General features: G+C 40.2%; 1 protein-coding gene and 1 long non-coding RNA gene across 2 annotated transcripts in view; both read left to right on the top strand.

Annotated features, from left to right (window-relative positions):
* LOC145486908 (uncharacterized) overlaps positions 1-14,276 on the top strand; it is a 99,984-nt gene extending 85,708 nt beyond the window's left edge. Inside the window, exon 2 of the long non-coding RNA XR_014049339.1 lies at positions 13,154-14,276. This is a non-coding gene — a long non-coding RNA (uncharacterized LOC145486908). The remainder of the gene's footprint in view (positions 1-13,153) is intronic.
* Positions 578-14,276, top strand: LOC145486902 (cytochrome P450 20A1-like). The gene is made up of 12 exons (XM_081465613.1): positions 578-702; positions 2,810-2,862; positions 3,464-3,633; positions 3,832-3,977; positions 8,021-8,191; positions 8,754-8,832; positions 9,767-9,888; positions 10,303-10,357; positions 10,865-10,985; positions 11,743-11,854; positions 12,324-12,388; positions 12,498-14,276. Exons 1-12 carry the CDS (start codon positions 607-609, stop codon positions 12,745-12,747), a joined length of 1,440 nt encoding a protein of 479 aa, XP_081321739.1. The 5' UTR covers positions 578-606; the 3' UTR covers positions 12,748-14,276.
* Positions 14,277-15,814: the final 1,538 nt, after the last annotated feature.

Raw genomic sequence — 15,814 nt, 5'->3', positions numbered from 1 at the left:
TACAGAAAATGAATTTAACTTTAACTAATTTAAGATTTAATTTTCAATAAGGCCAAAAAAATTATAAATAGAAAATGAGTGGATTTTTTTGAATGAAAGGTTTATATCTGCTTTGGACCGGTTGTCATTGCTACTTACAAGGAGAAAGATAGCATGTATGTTTCAGGCTAGGGATAAGACAGGGAATCATTGTCTTGTGAGGAAAATGTCTTGTCAGGGGATTTTATTTAAAGTCATTCCACTTTCCTGTTCACATGACTGTACAGGCCATCACTGACTGTGCTGGGTTACTGGGAAATTTCCCTTTCAATGCCCAGGATGGGGTAGGGCATAAGACAGGGGTGATCGTCACGCAATATTTGTGAATTCGAGCCATTGTTTGTATAAATCACATGTGGGTGACAACCTCCCCCTGCCGGGAAAAAAAAAAAAAGAATTGTTAAAAAAAATCATAAGGCTGGGAGTTTGTTTTTCACGGGATCCGTGATGAGCGCGAATTCGTTGCGTGACGGGAGGCGATGAACAGCGCCACATGCACAGTGCCCGTCGACTAAACCGCCATTTTGAATAAGTTGTTGAAGAAAAGGACGTTTTGTTTTTTCAAAAATGCTCCCCTCGCATTTTTCTGTCGCCGATTTCGGTGTCTTTGCCGTTGCTTTGGTTCTTGGATTGATCGTTGTCCTTCTATTCATGTTTGACTTCGTAAGTACTAGTAATGTTTTTCAAACGCACATGATCCGTTTAATTTGTTGTGGCTGCAGATAATTTAGGGAGATCGATTAGCGTCATAAGCAGAGAGATCACCCGGAGAGATCAGCGTCGAGTTGGGATTTTGGGGGTTAATGAACGTCTCAGTATTTAAGGGTTAGCTTAGTTTCTCAGGGTTTAGAGCTTAGGGGTTGGGGTTAACCTTAAGAATTGCTCGTCGCGTCTGCTACCGTGATGGTTGGTGGTTATCCATGGCCAGTCGTTTAACTCCCAAAGTCGATTGACCCCCAACCGTTTAGCTCCCAACCAGAGGTCGGTCGATCTCGTTCGTGGAGCGTGAATAGGGCTAATCGACTTCTGGTTGGGGGCTAATCGACTTGAAGGCTAAACGACTTACTTACCCTTGTATCGGGTGCTTACCACTGAAGCTTGCATTGTTGTACGTGTACAAGAAGTACGTTCCGAGAAATTGTGCAAGTCAGCTAAATGAACGATGTAGCCACGGTCCTGCGCTATGAAAAACAAAATAGCCATTAACTTCTGGGGTTTTTTACCTGTATCATTTGTTTTTTTTTTTAATTACGACAATAACAAATTATTTTACTGCAATTGCTACTAATCTCGCAATCTGATTGGCTAATTCGCCGTTGTCAATAAGAGTCCAGACAACGCTGCTCACGTCAGTGTGTCACGCAATGCCTTTTTCAGCTCACGCTCTAAAGCAAACATTTTCTTTGAAGTTGATATTGTGGTAAAAAACAAATCAAATGTGGTTTAGTGTGGTCTGTACTCTTGTCGACGACAATACGCGTCATCACAGTGGTCAAAATGTTGTGGACTCACAAGGCACAGCTGAGTGAGTCCACAACAAATTCTGACCACTGTGATGACGCATATCGTTGTCGATAAGGGTACAGACCACACTTAAAACCACATTCAATTTGTTAATTAGCCTATGTAAGGGAACACCCCCCCTCCCCCACGCGATCACACAGCACTCAAAATGGATGCTGGATAAAATATCCAATAGTGCAAAGTTGCAGCTAATTAGTTCTACAGCCCACAACTGGCAACAAATTCTGTAGAATATGTCATTTTGAAAACTTTCTCTCTTTAATTTTGAAAGTATCCTGTGCAAATGCATCAAGTAACAATTTTTCTCTCATCGAGGTCCCCACCCCTCCCCTCTATGTACTCTGCATATAGGCACGCAGGCATAAAATTTACTAGACTAATATATTATAGATTTAGCCAAACCTAAAAGCGGAGCTTCTGGGCCAGGTTTTTTAAGCCTGATCAAGCTAACCCAGGATAAGCAAGGATTTTGATTTGAGTTTTGTAACTTTGTGGTGAGGTTTTCTGTTTATATTGTTTGGCTTTCTGTTTTGAGTTTCAACGATCTCAAACTACACAAAACAAAAGCAGTGAAAAACATTTGTACACCTTCTGAACAACCCAGCCCAGATTAACAAGTTATCCTGACTTGAGCCTGCAATCCAGTTGAAAACCATTACTTGGTCAGCGGTCGACATGTCACACCGATGAGCTCTAAACCCAAACCCGCGATATGGTCATGTGATACTGGTCAGGGGATACATGTACCTTGTTTTGACAGGTGTCAATTGATCATAACATGGATGTCCAATATCAACTATGTTTGCTGTAAACTAAGGCTGCATGCCTCAGTTGACCTATTAACTGGAGTATGGCCGCCATGTTGTGCAACGTTGTCGTCGTGGGGTGCACACGCCTGCGATCCATGCCGCTAGCCATGTTGACCACAAAAAGAGGGTTGCATGGTTTTCTATTTCTAATTGCATGCATGTGGTTCTGTTCCTATAGTTGTGGGGCTCTGCTTGGTGGCCTTTTGGGCTGCCAGCGCTTCATTATGAAGAACAAATAGCCCTTTTTGCAGTTAGAATTTCTCATTTGCTTTTACAAATTTAATCCAACCTGTATGCAAGGGCAGAAACTACATAATTGCCCAAAATTTCCTCATGTACCTACATTTAGTTATTAAATATAAATGAAAATAGTTAACCCTGAAAGTTGTATTTGTATAATTTGTTTTACTAAAATGTTGCATTCCTTTCTCTTTCAGAGGGGCTCATCCAAGGGTCCACAGATACCTGGAGTTGCACCTTCAGATCCAGTGTCGGTACAATGTATATAATTTAAGTAAACAGTTTGATTTTTATCTACCCGGCCAAATTTTATTAAAAGCTAGTGTGACTGGAACTTGTTATTTCATGAAAGGTGCTTTTTATGGCCCAGTACATATATAATTCTATGGTTTCACATCCAATTTTGTTCCTGAGATGGTCTGCAGGTCCTTAATTCTGAGCAGTGATATCAAAAGAAGAAAAAAAAAATACTAACAAATATGCGATTGGAACTAATTTGTCTAAAATTTCTTTTTGTTCCTTTGGCACTTTTTTCCTCTAAAATTTAATTTAATCTGGTAAAATTACTTATTAATTGTTTCTTTTGTTTGGCAAATAATTATCAGAAGATAAATAAATAAATAAATAAATAAATAACCAAACAAATTAATGTGTTGTTCCAGAAAATATCCATACCCCTCCCATGGAAGGTTTTTTGGTTAGAACCCTCCCACTCCTCCCAAAAATTTTCACTTTTGAAGCCCCCCCCCCCCCCCCTCCCCTTCAGAATTTCCAATAGCCTTCCTTGGGGTGGGTATGGATATTTTCTGAAACTGCACAATTAATTAATAATGTGGTATTCTCTTTTTTAGGAGTGGGAACTTAGGGGACATGGCTAAGGCTGGGAGTGTTCATGAGTACTTGATAGAGTTACATGAGAAGTATGGCAACATAGCTGGATTCTGGTGGGGAAAAGAGTATGCTGTCAGTCTGTCGTCAGTTGAATATTGGAAAGAAATACAACAACTCTTTGACAAGCCATGTAAGCTGATGTTCATGCTGTTAAATTTATGTTGCTAAATAGTTATAAGTGCAAATAATAGCTCACACATAGCCGATGGATGAATGGACATTGATTTACTGTTTTTCTAGATCTGGCATGATCAGATGGTCAGATAAAACAATGTTTTGCTTTACCTTTGAAAGGTATTTTTATTATGATTTGTGCTGTTTCCTTCAGATGAACAATTTAAGTTCTTTGAGCCTCTGTTTGGAATAAAGAGTCTGACATATAAGAATGGACCAGAGGCACGCAAGAAAAGGCAACTGGTTGACCGGAGTTTTAGCCATGAAGCAGTGACACACTATTATGATCACTTTACTAAGGTATTTGTTACTCTTGCCATGTTCTGTTCTGTTCTTATTTTATGGTAAACCATGATACTATCAGGCTGGCAGGCACTTCTGTAGCATGAAAGAATCAGAGTTGGTTATTACTCTGTTTTAGAAAGGAGTCAAGTCCATCATAGTATTGTCTTGCACTTCCAGCATTTAATTGACACCAGTACCCAGTGATACACCTGGTTCTGGTTGTTTGAAGGGTGGAGATCACTTTCCATTGCCAGGATAACTGTTGTCAAAATGGACAATGTTGCCAAAAAGGATAATAGATGTTATCCACTCTTTAGAGTTCACTATGTTCAAACTTTTGACAAAAAGCTTCAAGTAACTATATTGAAGTGGTAAGTAAGTAAGTAAGTAGAAGTAATGGAAACACATACAACCAATCTCTGACAAGCCAGCTAAGATGTTCAGTTACTACACTGTAGATTACGTATTTATAAGTGAAAGCCTCTGGTGAAAGATGTGGTTAGCAGTAATCTCCAATGAATTGGCATGCAAACAGGACTGATTAATAATACTACTACTACTACTACTACTACTTAGCTTCTTTGTGCCTCATGGCACATAAGGCCTCCACAGAATGCCTCCAATTTTCTCTGTTGGCTGCAGCAGCTCTTGCCTCATCCCATGTACGCCATCCTGCGCTGTTCCTCTCTCTCTCAACTGTTCTTCGCCAGGTGGTCTGAGGCCTTCCTCTCTTCCTTTTTCCTTCAGGTGTCCATGATAGGGCTATGTTGGTATGGCTGTTTCTGTTTTGTCGTAGGACATGCCCTATCATCTTCCATCTTCTCCTCTTAACCTCTTCACTAAGGAACTTCGTCTCTAGTGGTAACGTGATCTTGCCATTTTATTTTGAGAATCCTCCTGAGGCATTTGTTGTGAAACACATCTATTCGTTGGTCATCTCCCATGTTCATCTTCCATGTCTCACATCCATACAGTAGCACCGGTACAACTAAGGTTTTAAACAGTCTAAGCTTGGTCCTCTTCATGATGTTCCTTGAGTTCCATATTCTTTTGAGTCTGGCAAATGTGCCTCTCGCCTTGGACAGCCTGTTTTTCAGATCTTTCATTCCTCCTCCCTCCTTACAAATGGTAGCCCCCAGATAATTAAACTCCTCAATTTCGCCGATATCTTGCCCATCTACTGCAACCTTCTCCTGACTCTTCCCGTTGATCCTCATCACCTTTGTCTTTCCTTTGTTGATTTTCAGCCCGACCCGTCTTGCTTCCTCATTCATTTTAGTAGTCTTGTTCTGTATATGCTGTTTAGTAGAAGACAAAAGTGCCACATCATCAGCAAAATCTAGATCATCGAGTTTAGATGTAAAGTTCCACCTGATTCCGTTTTCTCCTTTTCCTACAGTCCTTCTCATAATCCAATCCATAGCTATCAAGAATAGAAATCCAGACATATTACATCCTTGCTTGACGCCTGTTTTGATGTTGAACCACTCACATGCTTCTGCCTGATCTTCTACAGCACAATTGAAGTCTTCATAGAACACTTTTACCATCCTTACTATCTTGTTCGGGATTCCATATTTCCGCATAATTAACCATAGACTTTCACGGTGGATGGAATCAAATGCTTTTTCAAAGTCTATGAAGTTAATATATAAGCTTGCCTGCCACTCGTTTGCTTGTTCAATGATGTTCCTTAATATGAAAATCTGTTCTGTTGTTCCCCTGCCTTTTCTATACCCTGCTTGCTCGTTCCTCAGTCTGATATCAACTCCATTCTGTATTCGATCAATCACAATCCGTCCAAGTATTTTGCCGACTACTGAAAGTAGAGTAATTCCCCTCCAGTTCTTACATTCTTTGAGGTTTCCCTTCTTTGGCAATTTGATGATCAACCCTCTTTTCCATTTGTCCGGGATCTTTTCATGTTTCCATACTTTCTCCAGTAGCTGATGCACTTTCGTTGCCGAGAATTCCTTGTGCGCCTTTAACAATTCAGCCGTGATGGAGTCGACGCCTGAAGATTTCCCATTCTTTAAACGCTCAATTGCTACTTTTACTTCGCCGATTGTTGGTTCAGTGATCGCGATTTCTTCAATCAATTCGCCTAGCTCGAACTCACATTCATCTTCCATTGTTATAGGATCTGTTGGTTCTTCTCTGTTCAGTACTTCTCTAAAATGCTCTGTCCATCTTGCCCGCATTTCTTTCTTTCCGCTCACGAGATTACCGCTCTTATCAAGGATGGCTGTGCTGCTCTTAGGTCTTTCATTGCAAAGCACTTTTGTCAATCCGTATAATTTTCTCATTTTTTGTTTTCTTGCAGCATCCTCTGCCTCACTTGCGATGCCATCCATCCACTTCCTTTTATCACTCCTTATGCTCTTCATAACTTCTTTACTCTTTTCCTTGTATTCTGTTCTTAGTCGTTTCTTGATCCTCTCTGAACAAGTACTTAGAATCTTCTTGTTTATCTCTTTTCTTTGGTCAACAAGCACCCATGATTCTTCTGTTATCCATGGCTTTCTTTTCTTCCTAGGACGGCCTAATACTTCATCTGCTGTCTTCGTGTATGCTTCTTCCATTATATGAAACTCCTTTTCTATCTCGTCGTCCTCCTCTCCATCCGGTGACTCCTCTTCCAATGCCTGATATCTATTCTGCAAAGTGATCATAAAGGTTTCCAGAACATTCTTTTCTTTCAACTTGTTGGTGTCATACCTTGCCCTTATACTTCCCTGTTCTTTGGGTTGTTGTTTTCTTAGTCTTAGCTTCACTTTCGTGCATACAAGATGGTGATCGCTTCCAATGTCTGCTGATCTATAGACTCTGGTGTCAATTACTGAGTTACGGAACTTCTTGTTTATCAGCACATGGTCTATTTGATTTCTCGTTTTTCCATCCGGCGATACCCAGGTGGCTTTGTGAATATCTCTATGTGGAAACCACGTTCCTGTTATTATCAGTTCATTCATATCACAAAATTCGCAAAGTCTTTCTCCATTGTCGTTCATTCTCCCAATGCCTTGTCTACCCATGATTCTCTCATAACCTCGGTTGTCTTCACCGACCTTTGCGTTCATATCACCTGTGATTACCAGCATATCATGTTCTTTTTTGTTATTCAACACATCCTGTAGTCTCTCGTAGAATTCGTCCTTTACAGACTCTTCTGCATCCTCTATTGGTGCATATACATGTACAATTGTCATCTTAACATGCTTGGAATAGAACCTAGCTGTAATTATCCTTTCGCTTATTGGTGTCCAATCTATGAGTGATCTTGCTGCAAATCTGGTCATCAGTATTCCTACTCCGCCTCTGTGGTTGTCATCTTCTCTGCCAGAGTATATGATAGTGTCTCCCCCCTCCAGTACTGCTTTTCCTTGTCCTGTCCAATGTGTCTCACTAATTCCCATGATTTCAATACCTCTCTTCTTCATCTCTCTTGATGCCTGTGCTATGTTTCCACTCTGGTATAGCGTTCTCACGTTCCAGTTTCCTATCTTCATGATGTTCTTTGGGTGGACTGGTGATCTCATCTGCCCAAGGGCCTCCGTTTGGCTTTCACCCCCATGCGTCATCGATCCTCTCATGGTGTGAGGAGTGACCACGACGTCCCCCAGATCATTTGAAATTATTCTGCTTCTGGTTTCGGTAATAATATGTTTTTTACAGGAGCGGGTTATCAGCCCGCAGCCCAACCCCCAACCTGGAGGACCAGGGAGCCTCTTCGTCTGACCCCTACCCTTTGACCTGTTCGGCATGGGTGACCCTACCAGGTGCACATGGCACCCGCCAACATAGCTCTAGGGGTCACTGGGGCACGCAAACCACTCCACCACGATCAGGTGATGACTCCATGGAGTGGCTGATTAATAATAGTCATATCAATTTTATTAATTGCTTCATGCTACAAAAACTGAATCAATTGAAGCACTGGCGAGATCGAACCCCTGAGCTCGCACAAGCTCTTGCTAATCTTTTATCTCACATCTGTTGCCCATTGCTCACAGTCTTTAGTTAGTAAAAGCCTTTTGCATTAATTAAATTATTTTTAGATCGCAAAAGAGACAGCGGACAAGTTTGCTACATACTCTCAGACTCAGGAACATATTCCGTTAGGGAAATCCATGCTAGCCATGACAATCAAAGCCATATCTGTGGCAGGAATGGGTCGCTTCTTTATGGACAAGAAGGAAATTGACAAAATGGCAATAGCATATGAAGATGTAAGTAAGAGTTTTGCAGCATTTACTTTAGGCTCAATTTCCAGCCAAACTTCCAAAATGGCTGGAAATCGAGCCTACATTCCCCCTTTATGCGTAGAAAATGTAACACTCAGGCTTCAGTTTCAGTAGATATTTACTTGTTGATCACTAAATATTTGACATCCATTTTGTAACCAACGGACACTTTTTTATGTGACTGAAGTTCTATTATCAGCATCTTAACTGCTGCTCTTTAAAAGACTTCCTTTCATCAATATTGCTGAAAAAACATTATGTTTAGGCTTCAAGTCACCTGTGAAATTTTTAGTATACAGCTAGTAAATAACCTGCTTTCATGCTATTGATTCAGTTACAGCCTAGGTGGCCCTTTAAATGTTCTTTTGCATCAAACCATTTGACATACATTGTGTGCCTATGAGACTGCATGTGCTGGCTTGCATTATAGGTCTGTCTGACCATTTAGAGCTCCATGTAATGCACTGTCTGAGAAAAAAATAATAATCAGTGCTTTTATGATTGTACAAGTCCACAATACAATCCCATTCTATCAAATTGAATTTAGTGTTGGAATGAGATGGAGGCTCGGCTTGCTGGTCCTTGTCCTGCACCTGACAGTGAGAGGGAGAAAAAATTTCAGAAAGGTAATAAATCAGTAGTTTGTATATGCTGCTGTATAAAGTCTGCATAAGTGGTCCATCAGGCTAGTGTTTATCTGTGGTTTTGGTAGCATGAAGCAACTAGGAGTATTTCTACTCCCCTTGGATGAGATGCTAGTCCACGGCAGGGTTACCTCAGTATAAAATTTGCCAGTACTAAATTTATACACCTGGGTGGAGAGAGGCACTGTGACAGGAAAATGTCTTGCCCAAGAACACAACACAATTATATCCCGGTAGCCAGGGCTCGAACCAGTGGACTGCTAAATCCAGGGACAAGCACACTAACCATGAGGCTTAAACCGCACCTCTTAGTTGAGTAAGATCTGGTTGTAAAATGAGTCCTATTTTAAGTTGGACATGAGATATATGTATTTGTCTATCACAGTGCCATCTCCACTCTGTGCTGGTGAACTGTTAACAAAAACTATCATAAGTTCAAATCTAGGGGCAGTGTTAAGCTGTGATGACCCAGCATCCCTTCCAAAGGGAGTGGCAGTTTTCCTAGTCACTTCATGCAACAGAGACAGGGATAAACGCCTTCAGTGTAACTCGCATGATCATGCTTACTTACCATGACAACAGAAAATGAAAACTAAAATATACGAGAACCCTTCTAATTAAGTGTGTTTCAAAACCATAAAAGGGTGTTGAACTCATAGCTAGCTAGAAAGTAAGGACATTCAGGAGGGTGTTTTTGATCTTCAAAACTTTATTTAAGAACTACACTTTTGTAGTATTTAGACTATCATCTGCCTTAAAGTTTGGCCCATATTTTTTACATGGAACTCAAATTGGTGTTATATAATGCTAAGTAATTAACAATATACTGTACCCACTCAGGTTCTGTTTGTTTCTGCTTTTACAAATTTAAAGCTAACTGTATTATTTCCAACTTCATTCTTTTTCTCATCTGCAGCAAAAACTTACATGAAAGATACAGTCAAGAACCTGCTGAATAAGAGAAAGCAAGAAAAGAATAAAGAGGAAATGCTGTTCATTGATTCCATTTTGGATTGTGATCTTATGGATGAAGAAGAGGTAGCTTGACGGAGTTAAATTTTCTGTTCCAAATGTATTTTGTTAATGAATATGTCTTCCTTTGTCTCAGATAGAAAGAAAGTAAATTTAACCTAGTTAACTTTATAAATGGTGTGGTGTAGTGTGATGTCACTCACGAGTGTTTTGTCTCTCTGTTGGAGCCGCATATGCTTGGGGCGAGCCCATGAGGAAAATTCCAACTTGACTACCACCCCGTTTAAGAGGCCCCGTTGCTAAAACATAAAACTTGCGCACAAAATTCTGACAGCTATGTAGCAGGTTAATTAAACTTCTATTACAGTTGTAATTATGGGTTACCAGTTGTTCTATAACCACATTCAATTTTTCTAAGAGCATGTTTTAGCTTACTCATCAAGTGAGCACTAGGTACATCTTTTTTCTTGTTCTTTGTAGATGAGCGATAATGTGATAACATTCCTAGTTGGAGGCTTCCACACCACAGGGTTCAGTAAGTACTGTTTAAACAATAAAATAGTATCAAAAGTACCCTAATAAGGTGTATTAGAGAGTCAATTGCCACAAAGGCACCTTGAAAAAGTGCAGTGTTTAATTCTAAAATAGTATCAAAAATGCCTCACATATATGAGGTGTATTAGAGACAAATTTGGGACAAAGAGGCAGCTTGAAAAAGTGCAGTGCATATTGTGTATTGTGCGTTTTGCTGCTCTGTCTTGAGGCTAAACTTATCTGTTAGATTAGATCTGTTTAGCAGCTTAACATCCACTGGAACATGGAAAACATGGAAAATTTCCTGTTGTTTTTCATGTTCTCGAGAAGATGCAGAATTAGGCGATTTCAACAAGTATATGTCTTGAAAAGGTGACTATAATGCACACACAAAATCATTAATTAAAAGCAATACCCCACCCTTTCTGTAAACAAGTGCAGAAAGCATTTTTAATGTGACTGTATCATGACATTACCTTTTAATGATCTTTGTATTTCATTTTATCAGTGATGACCTGGTGTTTGTACTATCTGACAAAACATCCTGAGGTTGAAGAAAAAGTTTTTGCCGAACTAGACAAAGTTTTGGGAGATGAAGACATCAAACCACAAGTAGCCTCGGAACTGAAGTGAGTGCACTTTACAAAACCTAATTTCCTACTGGAGGCGGTGTGGCTGAGTAGTTTAGGGCACTGGATTTGAAATCTGGTGATCATGAGTTCAAATCCTCCCTGCTGCCAGGGTTTGTGTTTGGTGGTCCCAAATTGAACTCTTCCGTGTCTTGTTAATACCGTAGCCTGGACTTACCAGCCTTAATCAATTGACATTTTTAACAAGTTTTTCAACTCAGTTTACAATATTTGTTTCTACATTTACAAGTGTCCCCAGCTGGCACAGCAGGGCTAAATACCATGGGACTTAAATAGAGTGATCTATCTACTGACCCACAGGGACTTCCATTTGAAAAGGCCGGGAATGCTTGTCTTTCTGCTTAAGGATGTAAAGCAAGGATTTTGGTCTCACTTAAAATCTTCAGGACATACTACACTCTTTATAGCTGGCAAAGTATATTTTTGGGTGCACTCAGAGAAATTTAAATGAAAAAACAGTTTCACTTCTGTTTTTAGACTGGATTTTTGCCACTCTCTGGAGTTTAGTCAACTAACATAAGTTCCTTTCTCAAACAGCAGCTGGCAATCACTAGCCTAGTTGGTTCTAAGTAGTATCTTTTACTGAGGGGTCAAATAAAACTCAAGACATGCCCAGAATGGTCTCCTTTAGGGACTTAAATAAAAAAATTTATGTCAAGCATCCCTGACCTTTTCATATGGGAGTCCCTGATTCTGTTGAACTGTTCACAATGCGGCATGGTTTCCATTCATTTAGGTACACTCGTCAGGTGCTTGATGAGACCATGCGTGCCTCGGTACTGGCTCCTTGGGGTGCACGAATCCATGAGTTTGATCTCCAAGTTGGGGAGTTTGTCATTCCTAAAGAGGTAATCATATGACATAATGAAATAAACATGTGTTTTACTCCATGCTTAATTCATCCAATGAGAAAGAGATTTCTATAAATCTACCAAAAAAGCCGTACATTTACATGGATCTTTGCTGTGATTGGTTGCTGCCAGGCAACAATTTTTCATGTATAAGCTAAACAACCAATCAGAGCAGAACTGAGTAATGTCATTGTAAGGAAATTAAAGTAACTGCCACTCCATGCTGCCGAAAAAAAAATGTTACCCTTTACTAAATATATTGAAAATATTTTCAGCTGGAACATCTCAATTTTTGCATGCCCAAAATGTGTTAATGCCCTCTCCCCAAACTATAAACGATAATTGAATTCAGTGTTTTTTATGATATCTACAATAGCATCTGTGGAAAGACTACAGCCTTTCCTTCACTTTCGATTTTTTTTTTTTTTCACTTTTGATGCCAATTTTGTTTTATTTTATTTTTCAGACACCAATACTTCTGCCATTTGGCATTGTCCTACAGGATCCAAATTTGTGGCCAGAACCTAACAGGTAAAGTAAAGGCCACTGAACTCTGAAAACAAGCTTGGGGAAATTCAAATAAACTTTCCATCTCATCCAGACAGCACTTTCACATTTTTTGGTCAAATTCCTGTTTTAGGTTTGATCCTGATCGTTTCAACCCTGAGAACATCAAACAGCTTCCAAGCCTTGCTTACCAGCCATTTGGCTTTGCCGGGAAACGAAAGTGTCCTGCATGGCGATTCTCAATTGCTGAGGGACTGGTGTTTTTGTCCGTTCTCATTAGACGATTTAAGTTTCATCTTGTAGAGGGACAGGAAGTGAAACCTGTCCATCGGCTGGTGACATCACCGGCAGAGGAGATCTGGGTCACAGTCACTGAGAGATAAGCACGAAAAGAACTGAACCAGTCAAACATTGTTCCTTTATGTTAAGCCTTGACTGCAGTGAACAGCAGCTTTGACTGTAATGACTAATTTCTTTGTACCGCAAATCCTTGTGTTAGGAAGGGGAGGCTTAACTGGCTTAATAGAGTAAGGGGGACTTATTTAATTTATCTTCATTGGGACAGTAAGAATACAATAAGGTAATACAGTTTGTTGCTAAGAAATAGAGAGAAGGGATGAGGGCTTTAAGAAGAGGGAGTTTAATAAATTTGCTTCAGAAATGAGGGCTATTAGGGAGGGGGACTTACCTTAGTAGAGAGGACAACTTTTTTGAGAGAGAGATTATTGGAGTGGAGGACATATTGTGAAGGGGCTTACTAGTTATTACAGAAGCAGGCTTGATATATAGATTTAGGCCAGCCTAAAAGTATAGCTCCTGGGCCGGGTTGTTCAAAGCCCAATTAAGCTAATCCAGGAAAAGGTAGAATTTTGAGGTTTTCTGTATATTGTTTGGCCTTCTGTTTTGAGTTTTAATAATTATCATATACACAAAACAAAGCAGCAAAAAACATTTGTATAAGAGAAAAAGTTATAATTTGGTTAACTTTTAATCCTAGGTTTGAACAGGCTTCCAAACAATCCTGCCCTGTTTTCAACAAGTTAACCTGACATGAACCCGCAATCCAATCGAAAACCAGCAGTTGGTCAGTCACACGTGACCTTGATGAGCTGTAAACTTGAGCCTGCGATATGGTCACGTGATACTGGTCAGCAGATACCTTGTTTTGACAGGTGTCAATTGATCATAACATGTTTGTCCAATATCAAAGAAGTACATGGTAAACCAAGGCTGCATGTCTCTGTCAACCTATTATTTGGAGTATGGCCGCCATGTTGCGCGACTCCGTCGTTGCCGTCGTCGTGCACACGCGCCCACGAGCAATACCGCTAGCCCTGATAATCATAAGAAAATCAACTCATTGGTTTCCTTTTCTTCCCTATATGAGTATGGGGCTCCGCTTGAGCTCCGCTATTAAGAAGGGACTTAATAGAGAGGATATTTTCTTGAGAAGGGTTTTCTAGGGAACGGGTTTATTTGAGAGGGGGCTTATAAGAGAAGGGGCTTATTTGAGAGGAGACTATTTTGAGAGGGGCTTACTCACAGGGGCTTACTAGAGAGAGGGAGTTTATTTGAGAGGGGGGTTTATTTGAGAGTGGGCTCATTAGAGAAGGAGATTAAGGGGGCTTGCATGAGAGAGGACAAGATAGAGGATTTATGGTAATTTTCACACAACATCCTAAAACAGGTTGGAGATAAATGTTGTAGGTGATATCAGCCTTTCTTTTTCAATTCTTACATAAAAACATACGTAATATTTCAATATTAGTATACTTATAAGAAATCAACAGATAGCTAACAAATCAGTGAATTAGTAAATAACACAATGCTTGAAATAAGCAAATAAATTATTTTGATAAGCGTTTAGAGTATAATAAATAGACTATTAATAAATAAACGAGTTTAAATCAAACTCTTCAATTTTCAGTGTTTTCTCTGTTTTCTGTCAGTTTCTCGTAATTGCTCGAAAGATTGATAAAGCAAGAAACAGCCTTCTATTTTTCCGTGACGTTATGTGGAGCCACCCTCCACCTCCAGCCCTTATAATACATGGGTTATTGGCATCAGACAAGACTGGGAACTAGTACAATGGGACACGCAGGGAGTCGTGGGAAAAGAAAAAAGAAAAATAGACTATTGTATCCAATCTTCTCTCGCCCCAAAACCACACAAATTGCTGCTTGGTACGAGTCAGGACTCGCTGACACTTCACAGAATCTGGCGAAAGCTGCCACCCCAGTGAGACAGCGGGACTAACCGAGGAAAATGGAACGACATTTTCCAATCAAACTAGGCCAACCCGAATTCCCTACGTAAGCAGGAATCCTGGGCTCCTGACATTGGTGAAATATACTGAAGAGAAGTAGAGCAATGAACTGTTTTGTCAAAATGGAACACCAAATTCCTGTCCGAACGGTCAAAGTGGCCCACCTGCAGAGGGGGAACCGAATATTCCGGTAGGACCGAACCAAAACAGACCTTTCCATTTGACTTTCGACCGAAACTACAGGAGTGAGGCTGGCAAAGGTGGGGTACCAATCACGCATCACGTTGAATTTTTCTACTAAATCACGCATTACGGAGAATTTTTTTCAACAATTATGCGTCACGTGAAAAGAAGTAAGTACAACGCTAATTTTACTTTCTCGACCCTAAAAGCGTCGTTAAAAGAAGAACTCTGCCGATTCAACCAAAAAAATGCATCGGCAAATATGTGACCTCTCACGCAAAAACTGTTTTTTACGGTGTCCGTTCGAACGGCTGAACGCACGGCAAGTGAACGGATAAATTGAATAACGAACTGATAACCACTGATAATAATGAGTAATGACTCTAGAAACGATTTAATGAAATGCAAACTGAGATGTGGGCTGTGTAGGTGTAGATGTATGTAGGGGATAAATGAGACTGAAAAACGATTTGATGGTAAATGTGAGGGATTCATGAGACGTGGGCTGTGTACGTATATGTTGGGAATTAATACGATGAAAGCTATGTAGGTATATGTGGGGGATAAATGAGATGTAGGCTGTGTAGGTATATGTAGGGGATTAATGTATGTATATGTGGGGGATTAATGAGAGGTATATGTAGGGGATCAATGAGATGTAGGCTGTAGGTAGGCTGTCGGTATATGTAGGGGATTAGTGAAATGCAGGCTGTGAGGGGATATTGGGTGGATATTTAGAGGATGGTTGAGGAACAATACTTGATTATATATCCAGGAGGTATTGTTTTAAGAGAGATCAAGAGAAATGTGTATATTGCGGTGGAGTTAACTAGCCGCCCAACCATCCGGGTGGTGTCGCACTTATAAAGCGAAAGAACTAAAGGCTTGGTTGTGAGCCAATGAGAAAGCACTGACGTCATAGCCAAACCGGACAAACGAGTTTCTGACAACGGCTGGATTTGATTATTCAAAATGGCGGACATACCTTAATTTAAGGCTAT

Source organism: Orbicella franksi, chromosome 5 (assembly GCF_964199315.1).
Source record: "Orbicella franksi chromosome 5, jaOrbFran1.1, whole genome shotgun sequence".
In the NCBI taxonomy this organism is placed as follows: domain Eukaryota; kingdom Metazoa; phylum Cnidaria; class Anthozoa; order Scleractinia; family Merulinidae; genus Orbicella; species Orbicella franksi.
The sequence above is the reverse complement of the archived record's forward strand: the minus strand, read 5'-3'. Positions and strand labels throughout refer to the sequence as shown.

What these genes read in the sequence shown, in the direction of transcription:
- LOC145486902 (XM_081465613.1), top strand. Translation starts at nt 607, where the DNA reads ATGCTCCCCTCGCATTTTTCTGTCGCCGATTTCGGTGTCTTTGCCGTT. An exon ending in TGGCAATAGCATATGAAGAT is followed by an intron (nt 8,192 to 8,753) that starts GTAAGTAAGAGT and finishes AATTGAATTTAG; the next exon opens with TGTTGGAATGAGATGGAGGC. An exon ending in CTTCCACACCACAGGGTTCA is followed by an intron (nt 10,358 to 10,864) that starts GTAAGTACTGTT and finishes TCATTTTATCAG; the next exon opens with TGATGACCTGGTGTTTGTAC.